The sequence below is a fragment of the Anabrus simplex genome, chromosome 7, assembly GCF_040414725.1.
Source record: "Anabrus simplex isolate iqAnaSimp1 chromosome 7, ASM4041472v1, whole genome shotgun sequence".
NCBI classification, from domain to species: Eukaryota; Metazoa; Arthropoda; class Insecta; order Orthoptera; family Tettigoniidae; genus Anabrus; species Anabrus simplex.
In genome coordinates, this window is record NC_090271.1 from 193636040 (window position 1) to 193661752 (window position 25713).

General features: G+C 39.5%; 1 protein-coding gene across 1 annotated transcript in view; it reads left to right on the forward strand.

Annotated features, from left to right (window-relative positions):
• Positions 1-213: 213 nt before the first annotated feature.
• Positions 214-25713, forward strand: part of LOC136877033 (ras-related and estrogen-regulated growth inhibitor-like protein) — a 50594-nt gene continuing 25094 nt past the window's right edge. The window contains exons 1-3 of the mRNA XM_067150835.2: positions 214-322; positions 14887-14994; positions 22966-23022. Coding sequence (XP_067006936.1) covers positions 14916-14994; positions 22966-23022 — 136 coding nt within the window. The 5' untranslated portion in view covers positions 214-322; positions 14887-14915. The remainder of the gene's footprint in view (positions 323-14886; positions 14995-22965; positions 23023-25713) is intronic.

Sequence of the window (25713 nt, forward strand, 5' to 3'; positions counted from 1 at the left end):
AACTGATGTAGACAGTGTTCTTTTGCGGCGAAGAGTCCCGTGTGATGCCAACTACAGACCCACCAGGGGCTGACTAAGGAATACTACATTCAAATAAGTTCCACGAGAGGCGCCACGTGCCATAGCGTCGAGACGTCCTGCGCCGAGCCGCGTCTCCATGGCGACCAAAAGTGATAAAGAGCAAGCGAGTGTCAAGCCAGTCATCAGTGCAGTGGTAGCCAGAGGCAAGAGAGCAACAGGCTTCGAGAGTTTTTATAAACTCTACTTCGCTCATCCTCCAAGTGCTAACTCAGCCGGATAACCGTGTCTATTCTCTGTGCAGGTAAGGAGTCATATCTTCAATTATAATACAGTATAACATCGGTTTAATGAAGGACACAAACCAAACAAGAATTCAAATCTCCTTTGTTTACTAATAACATAATCACCAAAGCACATATTTTGCCGAATTAACAACAGATTCTTTCTTATCTAATAAGGTATTGAAAACACCTGGATTAATTTGACGCTTATAAGTTTCATAAATATTGAGTTGAAATTCTCTTCATCAGCTTCTTCTTTCACAAATTTTGAAGTTACAATTACATTTAAATAATTCCTGAGCTTTGTGATTATGAACATAACACAACGGATGGAAACGTGTATATTGGACCTGTTTACTATTCAAGAGTAAAAAATTGATCAGTACATAACTTAAACACAAGTCAAATATTAAATAAAGTAAAAATGAAATTGCTATATGTTGCGACTTTAGTGGAATTTACCTTACGAAATGTTGGAAGTTAATATGTATGTATTCAGTAACAAATGCAATTAATGTCTATTTATTGCGTTTGATGTTTGTGCGTTTGTGCGATATTTACATAGACGATTCTTTAAACCAGAAACTACGGAAAATAAGAAATGTATATTATAATTTTTCATTTGGTTTGTACCTTCATTAAATCCAAGACATGTGGGAAAGTGAGAGTAGTCTTTCATTCATTGATAAAATGTAGTATTTTGTGGTACACGATTCTGTTTTTGCCCTTGAGTTCATGTTTGATTGGAAAATAGGAAGGAAAAGTATCTTAGTGTGTGTACACTAGTAGAATGTAACAAAATTTATTAAAAGTGAACTTTTCCCACAGGATTGAGTGTTCCGTAAGCAATAAGCATATCAATCCACAAAAAATGATAATATTTTAATTTATTAGCATAAGAAGTTTATTCACAAAATATCTGTTACGTGAAATATTTCTCAGATTTGATATATTTTAAGTTCCTTTCTTTAACGTTATTATTGCTAGCAAGTGTCAAACGAACAGAACATAAATTCCCCAGTCTGTCAACAATAGAAACATTTAAGTTTTACAGTATTCAGCTCTTGAGATTAAGTTCTGCGATAAACTATACTCTCGTAATATATACCACTGAAATGCGAAGTTCTTTCAAATGCATTAGATTATTTAACTAATATTCTCCTATATGCTTTACTACTACATGTCTAACTACTAATAATCTTTACGACTTAATATTTAAAAACCTTCAAACACAGAGTAATTGCGTTTTATTTACAATATAATGACACGGAAAACAAAAATGATCAAATTGTTTATTGTACAAATTAAAGACATTGATACAAATTGTTTACAATTTATTATTATTATTATTATTATTATTATTATTATTATTATTATTATTATTATTATTATTATTATTATTATTATTATTAACACGTATGTCAGAAAGCTTTGTATTTAGTCCTTTTTAAGTATTATGTGGTGAATTGCCTAGGTAAAATAATTAAACGAATTTGCAAATTTTCACCGATTGAGAACTTTGTAATTTTATAGCACCGGTCGCGCTGGACATTCTATTATAGACTGAAAATTACTTCTTTTGTTTGTGTTGCAGTTACTTGTGTTTCATTTAGACTTTAGGAATATCTTCGTCATTAGAAGGTTACCTGTGTGAATGAATTTTGATAATTTGTTATTATGGTATACGTGTTGTGTTGCATGTAAACTCTATTAATAACGACAATGGTAGTCATATGATGTTTTTAATACACAAAATATGTTTACTTAGATATTATCCTAAATTTAGCATAAGATGTTACATCTCTAGGGGCCATACATTTCAATTATTAAACGCATCCATACAGGTGCTACAAAGAGATAAACATTAGTGATCGTGATTTTTCAATGAAAATGAAAAATAGGACGACATTTAGGAATCAGCTGGATCAGACTCCAGTTTACAATCATTCACTGAAACAAGATTAAATATTTTTTTAAACTGTAACTTTAACCTGATATCTTCATATTATTTCTTGTTCTAAATACTGTACTATACATAAACTCTCTCCGTCTCAAGTTATAATTTATAAATTTACGGCGACTATAATCAATAGCTGATAAACTTTCCCCGTCAGAACTAGCCAACTTAATTATAATTTCTAAACAATGTCATTCTCTCTTAAATGAAAATGATTCCTCTCATAGTTGAAGAGCAGTGCAGTTCCGTCTTCATTGTATCATGTATTCAGTATTTTTAAATATGAGGTGAACTCTCAGTAACCTTTTTTACAATAGCACTTCATCAATATTCAAAGTTCAGCAAAAGCACCACATTAGAAAGAACGATGAATTTACTCTCAAATAGAGTTGATTGTGGCCGCAAAGAAATTCATTTTCGCTCTACAGCCGATCAGCTCTTAGGTAATTTTACAACTATGTGTACATCAATGATTTGCAACTGCATGAGAGAGAATGACTGCATTGTTTCATTTGTTGTTCCTTTAACTACTCTGCCTTAAGAACACTACAACTGATCTAAATGATAACGGCAGCGACCATCATGTAAATAATAATAATAATAATAATAATAATAATAATAATAATAATAATAATAATAATAATAATAATAATAATAATAATAATAATAATGCCTACAATTTGCTATACGTCACAACGACACAAATAATTATTATGGTGACGTTCGGATAGGAAAGGTCTAAGAGTGGGAAGGAAGCGTACGTGGCCTTACTTACTGGTACAGATCAAGTATTTGCTTGGTGTGAAAATGGAAAACCATGGAAACTATCTTCAGGATTGCCGACAGTGGGGTTCGAACCCGCTATCTGCCGAATGCAAGCTGACAGGTAACACAGGCTCAGCGAGTAATAAATGATATGTTGAGTTCATCATCCTCTCTTTGGCCATGATGAACTGGAAGGCACTGGAATATGAGCGACGGTTGTAACATCATTACCTATGCAGCCTGTCTCTGTGACGAATGATGTAATAGGTGTGGCTTGTAGGGTCGATTAGTCTCTTGATTTCAGTCGGCTTGGCAGACTGATACAATTAATAGCACCTTCGGGCTCAGTGAAGAAAGCAACAGGAAATTACATAACTTCTCCTTTTCCTAGTATGCCTCTGAAGTGGCGACTGGCCTTTCTATGACAGATGATGGTGGAGATAATGTGGATCCGACTACCCTTCGGACTGAGATCTCAACTCACATACATACATACATACATACATACATACATACATACATACATACATACATACATACATACATACATACATACATACATATATACATGCGGTACATATATACATACACACATACGGTGCATTCATACAGTACATAGATATATACCTATATATATAAAACATACGTACATATACAAAGATACGATGCGATAATAATAATAATAATAATAATAATAATAATAATAATAATAATAATCTCCACACAGACCATGAAGGCCCTTGGTGGGGTGTAATGTAAAGGCTTCCGCTATCGGTAACCTCGGCACTTAATGGGGTAGGGTGGTAAGCTGTATGCCCGGCCGCCTTTACACCCAGATATTAACCTGGTACTCATTTTTGGTGTAGGCTGAGTGAACCTCAGGTCCATGTACACCTCCGGAAGTGTAAATCACATGTAGTACATACAAAAATTAAATATGCATTGAACTAGCTCACAATGAGCGACATGCGTGCACTCTACATTTGTGCTCGCAATACTGCCAGACCCATAGCTCTATCAAAACAAGGGCGACTAGGTCATCATTGGTCACCTGGGAATAGCATCCGACGCGAAATCAGGAGGTTGTGAGTTCGGATCCTACCGGTGTACGGTTAGACACTTTTTGTTTTGTACTTAACACCTTTTGGTATGTGCTGTACTGAAAACGTCTTAATACGATGGAAGTTTATTTCGAATTTCTTTAAATTCCAGACATATTCAGAAGTAGTATATACTCTTCATTTTCTGCATCAACATTCTTCCTGTCTTTTACAAGAACATCGGAAGTTGAATACATTTTGGCCGTATTTCCTATCACAATAGGTTTTTTTAACAATTGGCTTTACGTCGCACCGAACAGATAGGTCTCATAGCGACGAAGGGATAGGAAAGGAGTGGGAAGGAAGCGGCTGTGCCCTTAATGAAGGTAAAACTCCAGCATTTCTTGATGTGAAAATGCGAAATAACGGAAAATCATCTTCAGGGCTGCCGACAGTAGGGTTCGAACCCAAGATATCCCGGATGCAAGCTCACAGCTGCGCGCCCCTAACTTGCCCGGTGTCTATCAGAATTAACGGAGTCTGTTATAAGTGACATGGACACCATGGAAACAATGCAGATCACATATTACGAAGAAGCCCTGGAGACACAGGAGACTGAGACATAGTCATTGACAAATAACTCAATTCTTATATGAGCGAAAGGAAAATAAAAAATTATGTCACGAATGCTACCGACGACAGGGAGAAATACTGTCGGGAAGATGTAACGAAAGAATGAAAATGAATAGGTTAGAGAATAATGAACTGTGATATTTTAATATATTAGTTAAGCAGATGATAGAAGTAACGATCTACCAATCAATCAATCAATCAATCAATCAATCAATCAATCAATCAGTGATCTGCATTTAGAACTGCCAACCAGGTGACAGATTCCCTATCAGTTGTTTACCTAGCTTTTTCTTAAATGTTTTCAACGAACTTGTCGAACATTAAGCTTAGTAATTTAATTATTTGATTTATTCCAGTCCCTTACTCGTCGTCCTATAAATGGATATTTCCCCAATGTGTCCTCTTGAATTCCAACTTTATCTTCATATTGTAATGACATAGTTGTGTAAATATACCTGCCTTTAGTTAGCATCTGAATGCGGGGAAGTGGTGATAATAATAAAAACAATTTAAGTTACTTCGTCAATTAAGTATTGTGTATGATTGTATTCTTGGTATATGGTGTACATTATATGAATGGATCTGTTAATTGATCTACTCTCGGGTCACGCTCGCTTACCGTGATACGTATAATGACCCATCTGGTAATTAGAACATATTCCAACAACTCCACACCCATTCCAGATACTCCCTCTTTGTGTGTTATGGCTCATTCATCTGCTTGTCCTTCTAGATCTGAATTCTTATATTCAGATTAAATATACTCCAGCGGAGTGACCAGTTCTTGGCACAGGGGTATATGTTCCTCTTTTGTACCGTATATAAGAAATTAATCTCGTAACCCCATGATTCTACAGCTTTGATGAGCCTTGGCTTACCAGGTTCGATTTCCGATCATTTTTGGTGCTTGAACTTATTATTTTACCCCTTAGGGGATGGTACTTGCCACCTACTTGTCCCCTTCTCCCTTCTCATCGTTTTATTGTTCCTGAGATGTAATGAGTAAGTAGTTTTACATATTCCTGTGTCTGAGGGCTAGTTCGTTGTCCACTCAGCCTGCATGAGAACAGCTGAAGAGTTATCTGACGGTGAGGTAGCGACACCGGTCTAGGAAGCCAATAATGACTGCTGAGAGAATTCGTCATGCTGATCACGCATCACCTTGTAAATTTAACACGTAGGCTGAGAGGACCTCCAACCAGCCCTCAGATGCAGGTAAAAACCCATACATGGCCCGGAATCAAATCCGATGCCTCCGGGTAAGAGACAGGCACGCTATCCCTACACCGCGGAGCCGGCGTATTTCGTTCCCAAACGGAAAAAAACCTTACTTTTACGGTAACCTGCTGTCAACACACGCTATCAAGCGGCATAAAAATTAACTATAAGAACAGCCTACAACGTATTGCCACGAAACATTGCCAATTTTTCGTGTTTCCACTTCTTATTTTCACCCCTTAGATGATGTTACTTGCCATCTATCCTTCCCCGGATCCATGGCTAGCGTACTAACCTTAGATCACAGGGGTCCTGGGTTCGATTCCAGGCAGGGTCGGAAATTTGTTAATTCCGCTGGCACAGGGGCTGGTTTTGTGTGTCGTCTTCGTCATCATTTCATCATTCATCACGACGTGCAATTCACCTGCTCAGAACAGCCTGCAACGTATCGCCACGAAACTTTGCCAATTTTGCGTGCTTTTATTTCTTATTTTCACCTCTTAGATTATGATTTTTGCCATCTATCCCCTTTCTCATCGCTTTACAGTCCATCTCCATGGGTAGCGTGCTGGCCTTGGGTCACAGGGGACCCGGGTTCGATTCCCGGCAGGGTCGGGAATTTTAACCATACTTTGTTAATTCCTCTGGCATGGGGCTGGGTATATGTACCGTCTTCATCATCATTTCACCCTCATCACGGCGCGCAGGTCAGCTGTGGGCGTCAATTCAAAGGGCCTGCATCTGGCAAGCCGAACTAGTCCTCGGACACTCCCGGCACTAAAAGCCATACGCCATTTCATTTCATCGCTTTGGGAATTCCTGAGACGTGATGAGTGTGTAGTTGTGTATATTATATTGTATATATACAATATATGTGATATATAATAAAAGGGGAATTGATTACATCCTATTTCATCTTTAAGCAATGCAAGTATACTTTTGCTCTCTCATTTCTCTCTATGACACATGCATTATATAAGGGGCCCATAAGCTCCTGAATGTAGTATGCGGCAATAATTTTGCGAAGTATAAATATTTTATTAATTGGATCAGTTAATCATGGCAGTTGTTTTTGAATTCTGATGTCGCGGCCCGGCGACCAGTTGGCGCCGCGATGCAGGGTGGGGGTGTCGCAACTTCAGCGTCGTCAATTCCTAAACATAAGAAAGATATACTGGCCATACCACATGTGGTCCTCCCAGCGGCGCCATTCATGGCCACTAGACAGAACGATGTTCAGCTACCCAATACGACAAGTCAATGAAGAATATCGCTTCGGTGTGAACATGGCTAACGATGTTAATGAAGAAATTGAGGTAGACACTAACATTTTATTACGCCATACACAATACCAGAAGTAGGCCTATTTATTAAACCTTGACTCGATGTGCAGACTAATAATATTCACTTCTTTCCACCACTGATCTTGAAGGCCAGTCTTTGTTTCGTCTTTAAACTGCCGAACACCGTAAAAAACGCCTCATAAATTTTACAGCTCCATGTACCATTCACCCCAGTCCACTATTAAGAAGTTCAACTACTACATGTACTCTTTCTTGTATGGTAGCCTATTTAGGGATATTTATAAAACCGAGCTCGATAGCTGCAGTCGCTAAAGTGCGGCCAGTGTCCAGTATTCGGGAGATAGTAGGTTCGAACCCCACTGTCAGCAGCCCTGAAAATGGTTTTCCGTGGTTTCCCATTTTCACACCAGGCAAATGCTGGGGCTGTACCTTAATTAAGGCCACGGCCGCTTCCTTCCCACTCCTATCCCTTCCCTGTCCCATCGTCGCCATAAGACCTATCTGTGTCGGTGCGACGTAAAGCAACTAGCAGGAATAAAAAGATATTTATAAATACTTTTTCTTAGATCACTTCGGAAAATGTTAGGATTGTCTGTATATTAAACTTCATTTTTTGCGAGTTGCTTCACGTCACACCGACACAGATAGGTCTTATGGCGACGATGGGACAGGAAAGGGATAGGAGTGGGAAGGAAGCGACCGTGGTCTTAATTAAGGTACAGCCTCAGCATTTGCTTGGTGTGAAAATGGGAAACCACGGAAAACGATCTTCAGGTCTGCCGACAGTGAGATTCGAACTCACTATCTCCCGAATACTGGATACTGGCCGCACTTCAGCGACTGCAGATAGCGAGCTCGGTGTATTAAACTTTAAAGAACATACAAGAATAAAAGAGCTTAATGATTTATTGATATTGTGTACATAGTTAAAAGGAGGATCGTTACGTAGATTAGTAAATTATTCCTGAATAAGGTTCATAGACTCGATAGTAACTTCTGGTAGAAGGTTGTTCTTTAATGTTTCACCAATCAATACAGGTTGTAAAAGGCGCCAGGGTGTCTGAATATTTTTCCGCAGGAGCTTGTAAGAGGGATGCCTAACCGAGGTGGCCAAAGGCAATGTTGCTTTCACTCGGAAGGACATCGGTTCGAAACCCTCCATTCTCCACTGCTGGAGAAACTTTTAACTGCAGGGTTCATTCAACCTACAAATCGATACTTTAGTTCCTGGAACGTGCGGTCCGGCATAAAGGTGACCACTCATTCCAGTCATTGCTAGACTCGAGATTACGGATTGTAGAAGCCTTCACCTTCCACACCTCCAAAGGCCTTCGTGGCCAGCACAAATAGGGTTCTGATTTTAACTTTAAATCTTTATCGTTCTGGAATCCGACGGCATGGAGAGGTCGAATGTAAATACCACTAACCCCGTTTTCCCGGGAACGTAAGGTCAATAAATTGCAGATTGAGGTTGGCTAACACATTAGTATATGTGACAGATAACCAGTAATATTTCTATGATCTCCAATATAATCGATGATGCAGACCTAATGGTAGAAGTGCAATTGTTTTCTTCCCGTGCTGAGTAGCTCAAATGGTATAAGTTCTGGCCTTCTGAGCCCAAGTTGACGGGTTTGATACCAGCTCAATCCTGCAGTATTTGAATGTGCACATATACTCCAGCTTCGTTTCGGTAGATTTACTGGCATGTAAAAGAACTCCAACCGGTCAAAATTTCAGCACCTCGATGACTCCGAAGCCGTAAACGTTGTTAATGGAAAACAAAATCAATAACATGTTTACTAGAGTTGTTTTGAATACGTACGTATAAACCTAAATACGCTTTAAAAGGTCTGATCATTCTTCCTTCTACCTGAGAATCTAACACAGCTCTATAACAGGTTGCTGGATTACATTATACTAAGCCTATAACGATCCTAGATGACAATAAGGTATGATAATACACACCTACCACTGGACAGTCTGTAGAGCAATCTCATACCTCCCAAGTGTCAACAGGTAACAGCTCCTAGTTCACATCAGACACGCCCATACATGATATCCAAGTGCTTGAGAAGCAGGTCAAAAGGCCAGAGTTCGTCTGCTTTGTCCAGTAGTAATTATAGGTCTTCTCTAGCCAGCGAGCCTCTATGTTTAGGGAGCTGATACTTCCGCATTCCAATAAAGACCAAGCTCAAAGCCACCCTTGTGCCATTGCATGTGTATATGTGTGCGAAAATCCTCTACACCATTAACGAGGAAGAGAAACAGAAGATGTGGCACAGTAGGTACACACGGTGAACAGAAAGACACAGGGAAATTGTATTGATTGGTTAAAACAAGAGCACGTCTTGTCCCCAGAAGAACATCTGTATAATTAGGTCATGACCGTCACTTTTCTCTTCTTTTTGGAATAATTGATGAGGATGATATCGGTTTTGATTCACTCCCTGCCTTAAGATTTCAATGGTATGAGAAAATCAATTAATATGAACCTACCTCAAGAACTCGAAGTACTTAGAAACGAGATTTCGACTTCTGGAGAAGTTTACTCAACCTACAACAGGTTAATTCCTCGGCGGGCAAAGACGGCGGAGAATAGAGCTAATATTTTATCTCACCAAACCTTCCATTCCTCGATGGTCCATCGTGGCTTTCACAAAGTAGGCTTTGATTTTCTGACATCATAGTTAACAAAAATTCAAAACAAATAAAGAAGGGAATGATTCAATCTTTTTAGGTTCTTAGGCTGCATCAGTTGCCTGTACGAACTTTATGTCCATCAAAGGCTCTCTAGACCTACATTTCTCTTGTGTTTCAATTTGACGTTGGCAATCGTTGGAAAAGTCTGAAGTTCATCACAGCAAGCTTTTAATCGGCACACAACATCACAGGTCTCACACCATAATGCCACCTCTTAAATAATTGCTGCCAACATTGGGCGTGGTCAAGATTTGGATGTGTTGCCACGCGCTGTTGGTGGGGGGATAAGGGAATGGAGGAGCGGAAAGGAACTGGCCACCCTACCGTACGTAAACACCGGCTCAGGCACACCTCTGCGGAGGTTCGGACCTTCTTTCGGGCAGAATACACCCTTACCTTACATAAACTACCTCATCTGGGATTGAACCCGCGAATGTGGGATCACGATTCAGGCACTCTACCATTGACACACAACAGAAGAGAGTATAAATGATACACCTTATATCAATACAAATTATGTTGTTAATACAAAATCACAACATTTTATTAGGGACCGGTTTCGATGTCTTTGGACATCATCCTCAGCCATAACAGGTTAGATGAACAATACAGAATATAAAACATTAATAATGAGATAATATGAAATAATATAGGCCTAAAATAAAATATTAATGGTTTATATTCTGTATTGTAAGATACATATCTTTGTTCATTTAACCTGTTATGGCTGAGGATGATGTCCAAAGACATCGAAACCGTTCCCTAATAAAAATGTTGTGATTTTGTATTAACAACATAATTTGTATTGATATAAGGTGGATCATTTATACTATCTTCTGTTGTGTGTTAATCTCCTTTCAATACGGACCAAATATGAAGTTTTTAACATTAGACTCTACCATTGATTCATTGAGTAAAATCTGCGCAGAATTAGCCTACATTTGTAGACAGTCTTAACAAGTGTGATAGGGAAGGACGTAGTAATCAAAGGCTATATATTGTTATGTATTTATAATGTATAGTTGCTAGGCGATCTCCTCTGTTACAGTATTACGTATTCTGGTATCTCCCTAGTAACTTAGCCTAACCTCGGCTACATAGCAACTGTTAATTACCTGACGTGAACGCCTCATTGACACCACACTGACCACGGAAATTGCCTCTCCATCGCGTGTTCAGCACATTTCCACAGGAGATGTGATAATCTATTTTATACTGTGGTATGTTTAACATCTATTACCCTGCTCTTTTAGCTCGCAATTAAAACTTCATGATACAGAGGGAGATCCTGTGGGTGGATCCGTAAGACAGTTTCAATCCGGAAGAGAACAGGGTAGCCTTGTTCTAAATGAGTCACATAGCCAGTTTATTCTCAATGTAGCTCCTACTTTACAGAACACGTAACCATTAAGTCATAATCAAAATATTATCAGGAAAGAGAGTACAGTAGCATGGCTTGCAACTAACATAGCAGATAGCTTCAACACCAAAACAATACGCGAGGTCACTTCACTTGCTGTTCGTGTTTATGAGCCTCAGCAGTTCATAAACAATGTCATGTCGGATTGAATTCCTTCCGCATTACAATCGCGTGTCACTAATTGCTGCCTTTTAAGCTAATGGCGGCCTGTACACCACTTAAAAATAAATTCTACTGATATTAGACCTGACAAACCAAATGTTCATCAAACACCGCATTCTATTAGTAAATCATAACTATTTTTGCTAGTGGTTATACCTTCTACTAACTCTTCAGATTTGCAGGGACGATGGGATGGAAGAGGGCAAATACTGGGTAGATAAAGCCTCAGTATTTGCCTGGTGTGAGAATGGGAAACAACGAAAAACCATTTTCAGGACTTTCAATGGCAGGGGCCAATGGCCGTAGCCGTGTTGAAACACCGGATCCAGTGAGATCTCCGAAGTTAAGCAACATTGGGCGTGGTCAATATTTGGATGGGTGTCCACGCGCTGTTGGTGGGGGGGGGGGACGGTAAGGGAATGGAGGAGCGGAAAGGAACTGGCCACCCTACCGCACGTAAACTCCGGCTCAGGCACACCTCTGTGGAGGTTCGGACCTGCCTTCGGGCAGAATACACCCTTACCTTACCAATGGCAGGGTTCGAACCTATCATCTCCTGAATGCATGTTTACAGCAACCTTACCAATATCGCGCAGGAAACTCGCTCGATTATAATCAATTATCAATAATCATACGGATTCAGCTACCCTATGCAGGTATATCTTTGATGTGACGTCATTTGGATTCTCAGCCAGTCAATTTCAACGTTTTGTTTTATTTCACCAGATAGCAGACAAACCAGAAAATTAATCGGCGACGTACTGCTGAGTTTGAACTAATTTTTAGGGGGCGCGAGTGATAGCCGAGTAACTTTGTCGTTGAATTCTCACCAAGGTTGCTGCCGTTCGAATCTTAGCCAGTGCATGCGGGAATTGTGAAATTAAAGTCATATTACCTGTGGTTCGGATTCCACATAAAACTACAGGTCCTTGGCTATGATCACGATATCAACATTTAAGTAAGCTTCCTTACTTGATCCCAGCTTTCTTTCCTAATGTAATCCCCAAAATAATAAAAAAGACACACCGGCACATATACCATCGTAGATATGCTATAATGGGTAAACACAGTACAAACAAAATGTTGAAAAATACATATAAGGCACTTTCCGTCCGCCGGTACAGGCTGCTATAAGGGGAAATCTTCCAGGGCTTTCAATGTGGCAGCGTAGGTTGGCGATCACGGGTCTCCTTTCCGAGTGTGTTATTGCTTCTACTTACGTGCGCAAGGCACCTCACCTTTAAACTTCCTATCAGACTTATCTTGGCATACTCTTTTCCTCTTCCGATGCAAGCGATTTTACTAGCCTAATTTTCACACCCTTCCATTTCTTTGGCTAATAGCTTAATTCTTCGATGGATCGAACTTTTTCAATATTTTCTCTTTGATTAGTATTTGGACAGTTTTACTCCCTTGTGAAACAATAATCAACACCACTCATCAAACACCAACATACTAGGTAAGGCGGACTGTTGATCACGACGTCTCAAAGTCCATTAGAGGCAACAACAATAACAACAACAACAGCACAAGTGGTGCCACGTGTCACCGAGTAAAGATGAACAGTTTACTTTTCTTCCTTGAGGTGTGTTTATGATCGAACATGATCCACAGCTCCCTCAAGCGAAGAGATTGAGGAAAGAAACACGCCTGGCCTACGTGCAGAACTCGTGTTGTTTACAAATGTACGTAAACCGATGGCGCACTCTTTCCAGCTTTACGGCGCCGGTCTGTGTTTGACAATATCCCACAACGGAAAGCTTCCCTCAACTGCTAACGGTACTCAAAGAGGAATGGCGATGCGAAGGCGTAAGGAAATAACTCCTATCAAACATCCAATACAGTTCGACATAACAGTCATTGATTTAAATAGATTTTTCTCCGAAACGACGCCTACATTAATTGACATCGTTGCAAGTCGCTAGATAGAGTTCAGTTGAGACATACCAGTTCTATAGACGTTTTGATAGCAATCTCGCTACGAAGCTAAACAGGAAAGGAACATTAGGCTCGTTGACCTGATAAATGAACAAAAGGTGAGTGAATAAGTCAGTTGTTAGTCAACAACTAATAACTACAAGCAATTGCAGGTTTAGCGCTGAAGAAACATTATTCACAAAAACAAAATGAGTACAGTGTTATTCTGAGGACCTGCGTCTTGATGTATACACAAAGTAGCCTATCGAGAATCTTATGGCATTGTGGCATATGCAACCCATTCATCATGAAAAGAGGATTGCTGCCCAGCCAGGAAAATGTTCATATACTGGAATTACTGTGTCAGCGTAACGACCTAGTGCATTTTGTTGATCGATTCTACTGTCAATAATATCCGGCTGGAATCAAGAGGCTGAATGACTCACTTTCCAGCTCTCACTCCAGGATCAAAATCCTTAGACGTGGCAGGAATCGAAGCCGAGATCTCAGGATACACACTACCATTAAATCACAGGGCTCGCGCACATTCTCTCTTGAAATAAGGATACTGTAAACACATCAGGAATTATACAAAATATTATAAGGCTACAACTAGTCAAAAGTATACATCTCTCCACTTTCCAGTCAAGTTCTAAATCATTGAGCTTGTGAGAGAACATATTTCATTTTACGTTTCTAACTATCCTTTTTCTCTTCCAATTTTTACAAAATTGAATAATAATACAAGTAAATAGCAGTGTGAAGCAAAATAAATGTGTTATTTTGATTAGTACATCGACATACGTTTATTTAAATTAAATAAATAGGAAACACTTCGTTTTTTGGTGTATGCACATTTTACAAGCTCCTTTTCAGATATTATCGCTTCTTAAAACCATCATAATTCATGTTCCTAGAAACAAACATTGGCTGATGACCTCGATGTCTTGCCTCTGAAAAAGCTATTATTACTCAGAAAGGAATCTGCAATTAGAACTGGAAGTCGTGGGCTATAATTGTTGTTTTCTGCAAAAATACAGGATTATCACATCGTCTTAATGTTAACCATAGAAGTGAACATTTCTGATCCTTCGAAAAACAAAGGCATCGTCCGCAGAAAGGGAAGAAGTAGAAATAGTTGGAAACAGAAGGACTCGCTAGGAATTGGAAAACGGGTAGTACTGGGATGTGGAGAGGACAATACTTGACCAAGGGAGGTCTGATAGGAAAGAAGTCTGGCAAAGTAAGTTGATACTGCGCCAGACTGAGCTCCTCCCCGAGGTCCCTACTGTAGACAGATAAGCTGTGAGCCAGTTTAGGGATGTGTTGACGAGCATTTACAGGAATACCATTCTTCCCTTACTTCCGACATGAGATACGGAATACAGGTCCATAATTAATCCCATAGTATAAACGTCTGTGGTCTGTAATCTCTACACGTAATTTTTCTGTTCTTGTGTTTCAGATTATTTCAGTTTGGTGTGGTCGTACATCATGAAGACCGAGGAGAAGAATACCAACATACCGCGCGTGCGTATTGCGGTGCTTGGCAAGATCAACGTGGGGAAGTCCGGTGAGTACAATGAACCGCACTCCATTATTTGGCATTCCAGAAGTGCAAGCTGCTTTTAGAAAACATATTAATTTTAATATATTAGAATTCCATAGAATGAGATCTGAAAATTATTTTCCTTTTCTCCATTAAAAGGAGGCGCTGCCTGGCCGAGGCGGTAAAGGTGTGCTCGGTTCGCCCGGAAGGACGTGGGTTCGAATCCCCGTCAGGAATTCGTAAAAAAAGTTAAGAAACGAGATTTCCACTTCCGTAGGTGCATATGACCCTGAGGTTCACTCAGCCTACACCAAAAATGAGTACCAGGTTAATGCCTGGGGGCAAAGGCGGTCGGGCGTAGAGCTAACCACCCTACCCCATCACGTGCCGAGGTTAACAATGGTGGAAGCCTTCATTTTCCACTCCTCCAAGGGCCTTCATGGCCTCTACAGAGGTAACTTTGCCTCTTGCCTTTAAAAGCGCAGTGCAAGCAACTTTATTTCGCAAACAATAGAAGCTCTCATAGTTCAATACACCCCGAATTTACAGGCCTGTCGAGAACTTCAGAAAGTACTTCAATTACGTATAAATGAACTAAACTCTCTTTAGGCTTGTATCTAACGTATTTGGTAGGATTATTGTAACGGTGGTAAATGCATAAGACCACGCTGACACTCCGAACAAAAAGACCGAAGGCAATGTGATGATGTAGCAGCAAAAGCATTGCTCTTTTGAGTCACTGCGGCATGAACGCCTCCAGAAATAGCAAGCTGACACGGCGCCGTCTTGTAGGTGGTAACTAAGCTTGGACTTGGGACTGACTGCACTAGCATCGCCGGTCAAGCCGTGAAATTAGTTCACTGCGAACAAGATCTCCAGATTATTCTCAATGGCTTAGTTTGTTCTGGAGGGAAGGTCAGGAAACTCCAGTCGTCATAAGAACGTCAGCTGACGTACGTATCACGACATGGTGGCTCCGAGCCACTGTATTCAATTTAGTGAAGGCATCTCACATAAGAAGTTGCTGTTTCTTTGGTTGCGAGCGAGAACGATACAACACCGATCTCTGCTCGAAGAGTGTTTCCTATTACCACCGCTCTTGTAATTCTTGTCTGTACAGAAGAAAGGTAAGGTAAGGGTTATTCTGCCCGAAGACAGGTCCGAACCTCCGCAGAGGTGTTCCTGAGCCGGAGTTTACGTGCGGTAGGGTGGCGAGTTCCTTTCCGCTCCTCCTTTCCCTTACCCCCCACCAACAGCGCGTGGCAACCCATCCAACTCCTGACCACGCCCAATGTTGCTTAACTTCGGAGATCTCACGGGATCAGTACGGAAGAAAAAGAGTTTAAAATAAAGTATGCTCTAAACTTAATAGACATGATGAGCTGTAGTTTTTTCCAAAAAGCAAAATTTCTATAGTCACGATTCTAAAGCTGACACAAATGGGTGTATGTTTGTTCATAATACACACCTTCATTTTACATCACATCACCATCACAGAAGTAAGCAATAGTCAATACATCCATCGGCATAGGGTTGGGATAGGAAGGGTCTCCGGCCGCAAAACCTAGGCTTAATCCTCATCTAACTTAAAGTAATTGAGAAATGCTTAGAAAAGATAAGTAGAAGGTATAAACCGCACCTGTGACAAACACAGATTTTTTTATTTAACATTCACGTGATGCTATAAAAATATAAGGAGAAGGGAAAGAAGAAGGAGTAAAAAATGACGGAAAGGTGTCCATTATGAAGAGATGAATAGTAAATTAAAAATTAAGTAAATGGAAGACGATGGTATACCTATGGAGAAAATGAACTCGAACAATGAGGGTATGAGGATCAGAGGTAAGCCTAGGAGACGATGATTAGAGGCAGTCTTCAATGATTTCAGGGTAAAAGGCGTAAATCTACAAGATATCACAGAGCTAGCTGAAGGTTGCGGAGGCGCATAATTCATTCGCAGAGGCTTACTGACTGAACGCTGAAAGGTGGAATGGATATGAATGACCATAGACCGAGCAAATTGCTGATTCTTCAGACTTCGTGTCAGGAAGTGTACCAGAGATCATTACGTGTTGTAGCAGTATTTTCACACATTAGTCTACCATAACCTGTCGGAGACGGTTACGGCAGGTTGTCGTCGGTATGTGTGGGACTACGACAGATACCAGTTATCACTTGTTTTCTTTATCAGAACAGGGATGCCCCGCTAGAAGTGCGAGAGGATAGAGTTTGCAGTACAGATACAGATAATATGAGGGACGTATTTTGATATTAGATTTGTGTTGATTAGTCGTGCACATATGGAGGACTAAACATTATCACGATTAGCGACAGAAGTTTTATGTTATAAACGATGACAGCTATTATTGTTCTGTTCCCTTTAAAGCTTTGTGGAAACATGAGTTCTTACCATTTTAATAATAAGATTATTGGAATAATTCTTCGTAAAATCTATTTATTTTAACACACATTGCTGTAAAAGTAAATAATATCTATATAGATGAAAGTTTATATTATGTGCTGTGATAAATTTTGACTTCCACCCTGATACGGTTTTACTCTCGTCTGACCAGCATTATTCCAAATAGCTGCTGATCAGATATCCTAATAAGAACCTTTGACCGGGCGAGTTGGCCGTGCGCGTAGAGGCGCGCGGCTGTGAGCTTGCATCCGGGAGATAGTAGGTTCGAATCCCACTATCGGCAGCCCTGAAGATGGTTTTCCGTGGTTTCCCATTTTCACACCAGGCAAATGCTGGGGCTGTACCTTAATTAAGGCCACGGCCGCTTCCTTCCCACTCCCAGCCCTTCCCTGTCCCATCGTCGCCATAAGACCTATCTGTGTCGGTGCGACGTAAAGCAACTAGCAAAAAAAAAAAAACTTTTGATTAAATCTTCTTTTATTTTCAAACAAATAAAATACACAAACACACACTAGTATGCGTATCAAAATAGGGCAGAACGCAAAATAAATAGCTGGCCTGGTTACTACTGTCTGCGTCTCTCGGTACTAAGTGAAACAAAGAAACAAATGAAATTCCATCATAATATCACCAAGAGGTGAAATATATGGCGGCAATGGGTCATCATAATCTTATGGTAGTTCATTATAAATATATCGAAGATGTTAGCACCCTTGCATCACGCAGTTACCCTAATAGTGGTGTAAAAGGGTTGGAACTATTATTACAAAAGGCAGAAGACAAGCATGTTTGGTCACTTTAAAAAGCAGTGGTCACCATCATTAAATGGTTTGTGCATTTTTAGGTTCCTCTCTGCTGTTAATGTAAATCTAAAGTTGTTACCAATGTTTTATCCGCAGATTTAGGAACATCTTAGTCCTACGAGTTCCATTCAATGTATCAGTTAAAGACAGAACATATCATGGCAAAACAGAATGGAAAGGTGCTGAAAGTTGCATATTTTATGACTTGTAATATCAGTTAAATTGTCCGGCTCCATAGCTAAATGGTTAGCGTGCTGGCCTTTGGTCACAAGAGTCCCGGGTTCGATTCCTGGTAGGGTCGGGAATTTTAACCATCAATGGTTAATTTCGCTGGCACGGGGGCTGGGTTTGTGTCGGCTTCATCATAATTTCATCCTCATCATGACGCGCAGGTCGCCTACGGGGGTCAAATAAAAAGACCTGCACCTGGCGAGCGGAACTTATCCTCGGACACTCCCGGCACTAAAAGCCATACGCCATTTCATTTTTTTTTAAGTTAAATTACTAGAGCCCTATCAGATAGTTAAGACGACTGAAGCACAGAGTGGTTCCTCCTGCTACATCTGTATGATTACATCCTAAACAGCAGTTTGTGTCTGAGTCATACGCTAAATTGAAGTATAAAAATATTTCCTGCCTTCTGTGAGTGTTGATGATTGTTGCTGTAGTGGCCTAGCATCTGCGTAACGGGCCTCTTTTTTCTTTGTATATTTAATTAACTCCTGTATATTGTCCCAAGGTCCCATGTGCCCATATATTTCCAGGCTGAATACCGGTGTATTTAGAATTTCACGAAACAGTGCCTTAAATACTACTTCCGTTTAAATCTTCTCAAATTCAGTCATTAATTTCCCTTTCTTGATCCCTGAAGAAGTTAGCTACAGAAATGGTACACGTGCTACGCTTGTCACTCAGTGCTAAATTCCGTCTGAAATGCTTGGCATGCTGTCGCTGTCAAGGTGGTTAACGTACCGAGGTGTACCTGGGTGAGTCGGCGGACATGAATAACGCAGAATAAAACTGGGGCAGATAGTTGGCAAAATATCCTCCATACGCTACCCACATCGTTCATAATCTACTTTCAGAACAGACGTATTTGTACTGAGTTTCCAAAAACATTCTTAGCCTGAAAACAAAGTTACCCCTTTCATTGCAAATGTATCAATGTACCTTGATGACAACCAGATTACGTGGGGTCTATTTTAACACCCAACGGCCGTAGCCGTATTGAAACACCGGATCCCGTGAGATCTCAGAAGTTAAGCAACATTTGGCATGGTCGAGATATGGATGGGTTGCCACGCGCTGTTGGTGGGCGTAAGGGAATGGAGTAGCGGAAAGGAACTGGCCACCCTACCGTACGTAAACTCCGGCTCAGGCACACCTCCGCGGAGGTTCGGACCTGCCTTCGAGCATAATACACCCTTACCTCACCTTACTATTTTAACACCATCTTCCCACATTTATATGGGAACAGGGCAACACCCCAGAACGTGATAACCAAGTAGCACTGGTTTCTTACCAAGGCAGTTCGAATTCCCAGTAATGCGTGCGGTATTTTTTAAATGAAAGGTCACGTCCCAGCGGTTTGCATCCTACGTAAGACTAGAGGACCCATCGCTATGATCATGGTATGTTCTTTTAGGGATCACCTTGTCTCTTAACAATTTGACTGCTGGCACGTTAACGTTTCCTGAACACTTCTGTTTTATTTCAAACATATAAATATTTTATAAGTGATGACTTACTTAACCGAAAAATAACTATTAATGTGAAGGAATGTATAATCAGTTCCACCATTAACAACACGGCATGAAATGAAATGAAGTTCTTTGAATGGATCCACTTGTTCCGGACCCTGCAAGGTCAGGAAGCTATGAAAATAAACTGGATAGAGCCTGCTGATCTCCCGAAGGCTGTCTACCTCTCAACATGCTCCTCTTCAAGCTGCGGCACCCTACAGAGACATAACGCGTTCGATCCTTCCTCGACTCCCCGAGCTGAACTTCCTACTACATTATCAACGATCTAGGTCAAGGCAAGGAAACAACTGAGCAGAACAGTGCCGGTGTCTAATGAAGATCTATTGCCGACTGATTGACTTCTTCATACATATCATTAACGATGCTACAAGTAAAACTGGTTGCGTATAAAAATTGGGCACTCGGAGGATCGAACCCTGGCCCAATCAGTTGCTCCTTTTCGATGAAACTATTCAAGGATTTCGATGAAGCAGATGAAGGGAAGTTAAGCATGTATTATTATTATTATTATTTTTATTATTATTATTATTATTATTATTATTATTATTATTATTATTATTATTATTATTATTATTATTATTATTATTATTATTCAGAAGCCTTCGTGGCTCAGGCGGCAGCGCACCGGCCTCTTACCGCTGGGTTCCGTGGTTCAAATCCCAGTCACTCCATGTGAGATTCTGGACAAAGTGGAGCCGGGACAGGTCTTTCTCCGGGCACTCCGGTTTTACCTGTCATCTTTCATTGCAGAAACACTCTCCAGTATACTCTGACAGACATTAAGCATTGCTCCAGATGAGTGCGACAGGGTTTGGGAGCCGGCACGATTCCTATCCTCGCCGCTAGATGGGGGCTTCATTCATTATATTTCTGACCCTGTCGAATGTATGGAAACAGGCTGGGGATTTCGGTTCATTCTTGTACACGGTTGAGAGATGTAGGTTAATTTTCTTCTGACGTACAGCTTGAAGTAGGGTGTACTATATTGATTGCCGTAAGTCATTTAAACCAGGACCTCAATCAGAAAAGATGAGAAGTGAGAGAGTGTCTGTTCAAAAGATGCTATTCCTCTTCCAAATATAAATCATTATTTCGCCCAAGTGCATTACTTTAGTTAAATATTATCGATTGCCGTGAGCAATCCGGAGTAGAAAGATGTAATTCCTTAAAATTTGTACCAAACCCGGCCATGGGTACGGTCCAAGTGCCTTTTATTTTACGCTTCGTGCGTTTTTCCCACAACTTTCCTAAGCACCTTTTGAACTAACGCTCCTTAATTATAAACATGTACTGACAAACACAAAACATGACGTCAAAAAATATGAAAGAAGGTAGGTTGATTCTTTGGTACTGGGTCCCAACATAAATAATATAATTAATTTTTTTGGAGATGGAACTTTTGCAAAGAAATATTTATCTCTTTCATCATCTCTTCATAAATAGTTCCACCGGTTGGAAACGGCACTATACTTCATTGTATGTCTATAAATTATGGGTTCGTTGTCATCTAAGAGCACTAGATTTAGAGTATCATACGAAGAGATTTTCAGTTAAGTCTCAGTTGTGTATCAGCTAATGCATTCCCGTACCTGCTGTGTTATTGCAAAGTCCACCTGACATAATATATACAATCTATTTCTGAGCAGTCTTTTAATGCTGTGCTAAAGATAACTCAGTCAATACACATTCCATTACTACTACAACATCTCCTTTATGATAATATCTTAAAATTTTATCCCTCATGCTTCAGTCGCACAAAGTAGTTGAACTTATTTATCTTAGAGACATGCAATATTCTTGACCCCGCGTATTTATAGAAGTAGAATCTCTTTGATAAATTGATGTTGTTATAAAATGTGAGATAGCGTTTGTGATATATTTACTTAGTCCAAGACTGGCACAGGTATATCAGGAATGAATATGAGTCACTTTCAAAGAATCTCCCATGATTAAAACAAGCAAACTCATTCTTTTATGTGGCTGGTAATAATGGCGTGTGGCCTCGGAAGAGACCTGGTTCAGGTCTTTCGAGATGACGCCGTATAAACGACCTGCGCGTTTGTGAGGCTCGGGCCCTACCTTTGATGAATTCTAATGCTGAAAACAGCAAACACATCCAGTTCTCGAGCCAATGGAATTAACCAGTGAAGGTTAAAATACCCGACCCGGCTGGGAATCGAACCCGGAACCTTCTGGATCAAAGGCAAGACCGCTAATCATCTGTCCATGGAGCCGGACTATGTGACTGGTGATACTATGATTGTCAGGCCAAGGCCTACTATCAGCTACTGTGCCACGAATTGCATACCTCCGATTTTACTGTACATGGAATTCCAACCACAGGGACATGATTTTTTCAATTCAAAAATCCCACGTCTTCCCCGAGATTCGAACCGCGGGCACTTGGGCGAGAAGCTAGTGATAATGTCACTCGGCTCTATCGCCCTCTTTAGTCGATCAAATACAATTTATAATATCGAAACCTTCCTATATAAGAGCTGAAATAAATAGTTATTAAACACATATTTCATTCAATCGAGTGGACATCTTCAGTTTATAAATCCCATGTAAAATAAAAACCATAATAGAAAATATTTGCTACTTTGGAGCACAGATTCGTGGAATAGCATTTCTTAGACTTTCTGTTCCCCGTCCTTTCGTCGTTCCCCAGCTACCACAACTGCATTTGGTATAATAACCTATCCCTGTACATATTTTCAGACATGATATTCGTACTTTTGATGTGAATTCATGAACGCGAATATGTCAACTTGATTGGACGAAACATGTCATTCTGAGTTTAACTATTTTTCCTTTAGATTCTTTTTAGTTCATATAAAATGTATTCAGCTTGGAAAACGTTCCACATTTCTAGATTTCCACCACTTACCTCTACTGTATATTCCTAAACCATTGAAACCGCAATATTATGTAACTATCAATAGAATTCATATTTATTGATGATATCAAGTGTACTGATGTATTTTTCCTTTTCTTTTGTATGCAGCTCTGACGGTGCGGTACCTAACCAAGAGGTATATTGGGGAATACCGTTCAAATACAGGTAGGAATCATTCTGTTACTAATATTTGCAACTCTTTTGTATCTCTTCACTTTCCCATGCCCCTATAAATATTACATGGCTACAGCAATGCACTGTAAGACCTTTTATTCTCTTCTATTCGTAAAATATCTTACTTTTTAACGTCATTGATTTGAAAATGCCAGTGTTATTTGAGACTATAAGTCGATGCCACGCGATTTATTTAGATTCCCCGTCTCAGCATGACTGGATACAAAGAAATTCCAATTTCTCATTACACAAAACTCTTCGTTTCAGTGGAATATTTACTTATCATCGTTCAACCCTTGCATCCGTAAGATGGTAGGGCTTACTAAGGCAAATAGATGTGTGTATTTTTCTCTTTCCTCTGCAGTTATATTTAAATGATGTTATCTGCAAAACACATATAAAATCCTATAATATATAACCTGAAATATTCGTGTTTAATCTGTTCTTCTTAATTGTACTGGGCACCCACTGCCTTTGTCGAATCTAAACCGAAATGAATTTCCACTTTCCTATCAACAAATTGTTTAACTTCAAGTGCTTACAAATATTACTTAGCGCTTTCTAAAAGTTATTTTAAACCACGTCAGTCACTTAAAGTTTAACCGAATTGATTTTTGTTCAATAAACAGTCCTATATATTTCTAGTTATTCAATATTACATCTGGCCTAGAATAATATATATCGGTCAACTGTTGCATCTGGAATCTAAATTCGGATCCCAGTTAATATGTCAGGCTCCTCTGCGAGTACAGTGTAAACACGTCGCACACACTTTCTCTAATGGTACCACTGGGCCTGACCTGACGCAACACCACGTAAACGTAATGGAATTTTGGGGAAATAAAGTAATCTGTAGTGCCCTTGTGCTACTTTCTAAGTTTCATACAAGTTTATATAAACATAACCTCAAGCTGGTCAGCTAAATATGGCCCTTCTCTGATTTATTCAGTGTAAGAGCTCCACCAGCCGTCGAGTAAAACATAAATTTACTCCCCACAGCTAGGAGATATACAAGTTTTGTGTAACTATTTTAAATGCTGAAGTTTATTCGAGGCCTTTTCGAAGTGCTTTCCTAAAATGTTTGTTATGAGATTCAAGGTTAACATTCTTCTTAGATATAATATGGTTTTTTCAATGACTCATGCAGACATATTATAAATAGCTTTAGTGTTAAATTTCATATCGGTTCTGTGCCCACTCTCTGAGACAGACTGTTCCAATAAGGACATTTAGAAGTTATATTGCAGAGAAATATCAAATCAAGTACAAGCCTGGAATTTTGTACAAACCATCAGGGATAGCCCTGCATAACTCGTCACTTTCGTGATGGTGTGTTTATCGTGAGCCAATGTGCTATATTTCTCTCATCAAAGTTGTTATCCTCTGTACTCCTAAGTAAATATCATGTCTACTTCAGATCAACAAAATAATTTACAATTCTTGTTCTTATAACAGTCTATCTCACAAGAGCAGCGGGTTTGTGTCTCTATAGCAATGGCATCATTCCTTTCTGCAAAGTAGCTAATTGTAAATAATTACTGTTCAATTCTGTAGGCAAATTATTTAAAATCCATCACCACTGGCAAACACATATGCCAAATAAACATTCATGTACACTCAAACAGTAATGCATTTCCACTTTAAGTAATCTAAGCGTTAAACTCCAAAATATTGACACATCTCCTCTATGACACCTTTAAAGTTATAGGACACACATAACCAGGCCTTTGTCGAATACCCTGAGATCATGTATTCTCTATGAACTATAAAATAATGTGTTCACATCTAGACATCCCTTTAAATTACGTGGCATATGGTTTCGAAAACTTCAAGATTAAATTGTTAACTAAGTTCACTGTACACATCAGTCTGGGACGCTAGAAATTTAGATTATTTATGTCAACCACTATCCCTTGGGACATGAATTTGCAACAGCATCCTCTCGCGTTCTGGAGTTGTACTGGACTCCGGTAAATCACTTTCCATTACACTTGATATCTGTCCAACTCCTTTTCACTAACCATCCCACACATTTCCTCGATTTGTCCCCAGAGATGAATTGCTCTCAGCTCAGGCAGTCAACTACATGAAATTCGCATTTTAATATTGAATGATTTGGGACGATGGGAAATTCTAAGAGGTCGTGAACGGTCAAAAATAAAGGGAACCAAACCAATCACGTATTTATGAAAACGATGAGATAATTTACAAACTTGTAAAAGAAAAATTGAATATATATTTTTATTAACATTCAGATGTTCATGACTAAGTAAGTAGAGGTCTCAAATCCTTTCTGAACAACTTAATATATATACTGTTTCTCTTAAAGTGAAACCTTGAGTTAATAGTGAAGAAAAACCTTTCCTTAAAAGTATTCATTCTGTGACCATCGCTTAAAGAGACAAAGCTTTCAGTGAAGTTTCTAAAGATATTTGTTTATGTCACTCCCCGCACTCTGACCCTTTCCTGTGTAAGAGTGTATAAAGTACTAACTCATCATCGAGGATATCAACTCTTATTTCTTGAGCGTTTTTCTCACACTTTAAGAGTAGATGTGTGGGGATATTTATTTACATTCCTTTCTCAAATTCATGCACAAAACACCCATGAAAAGTCATTGACCTTTAATGTAAAATCACATACTTTTTGTGTAAGGAAACAATTCATAAATCCAGTGGAAAT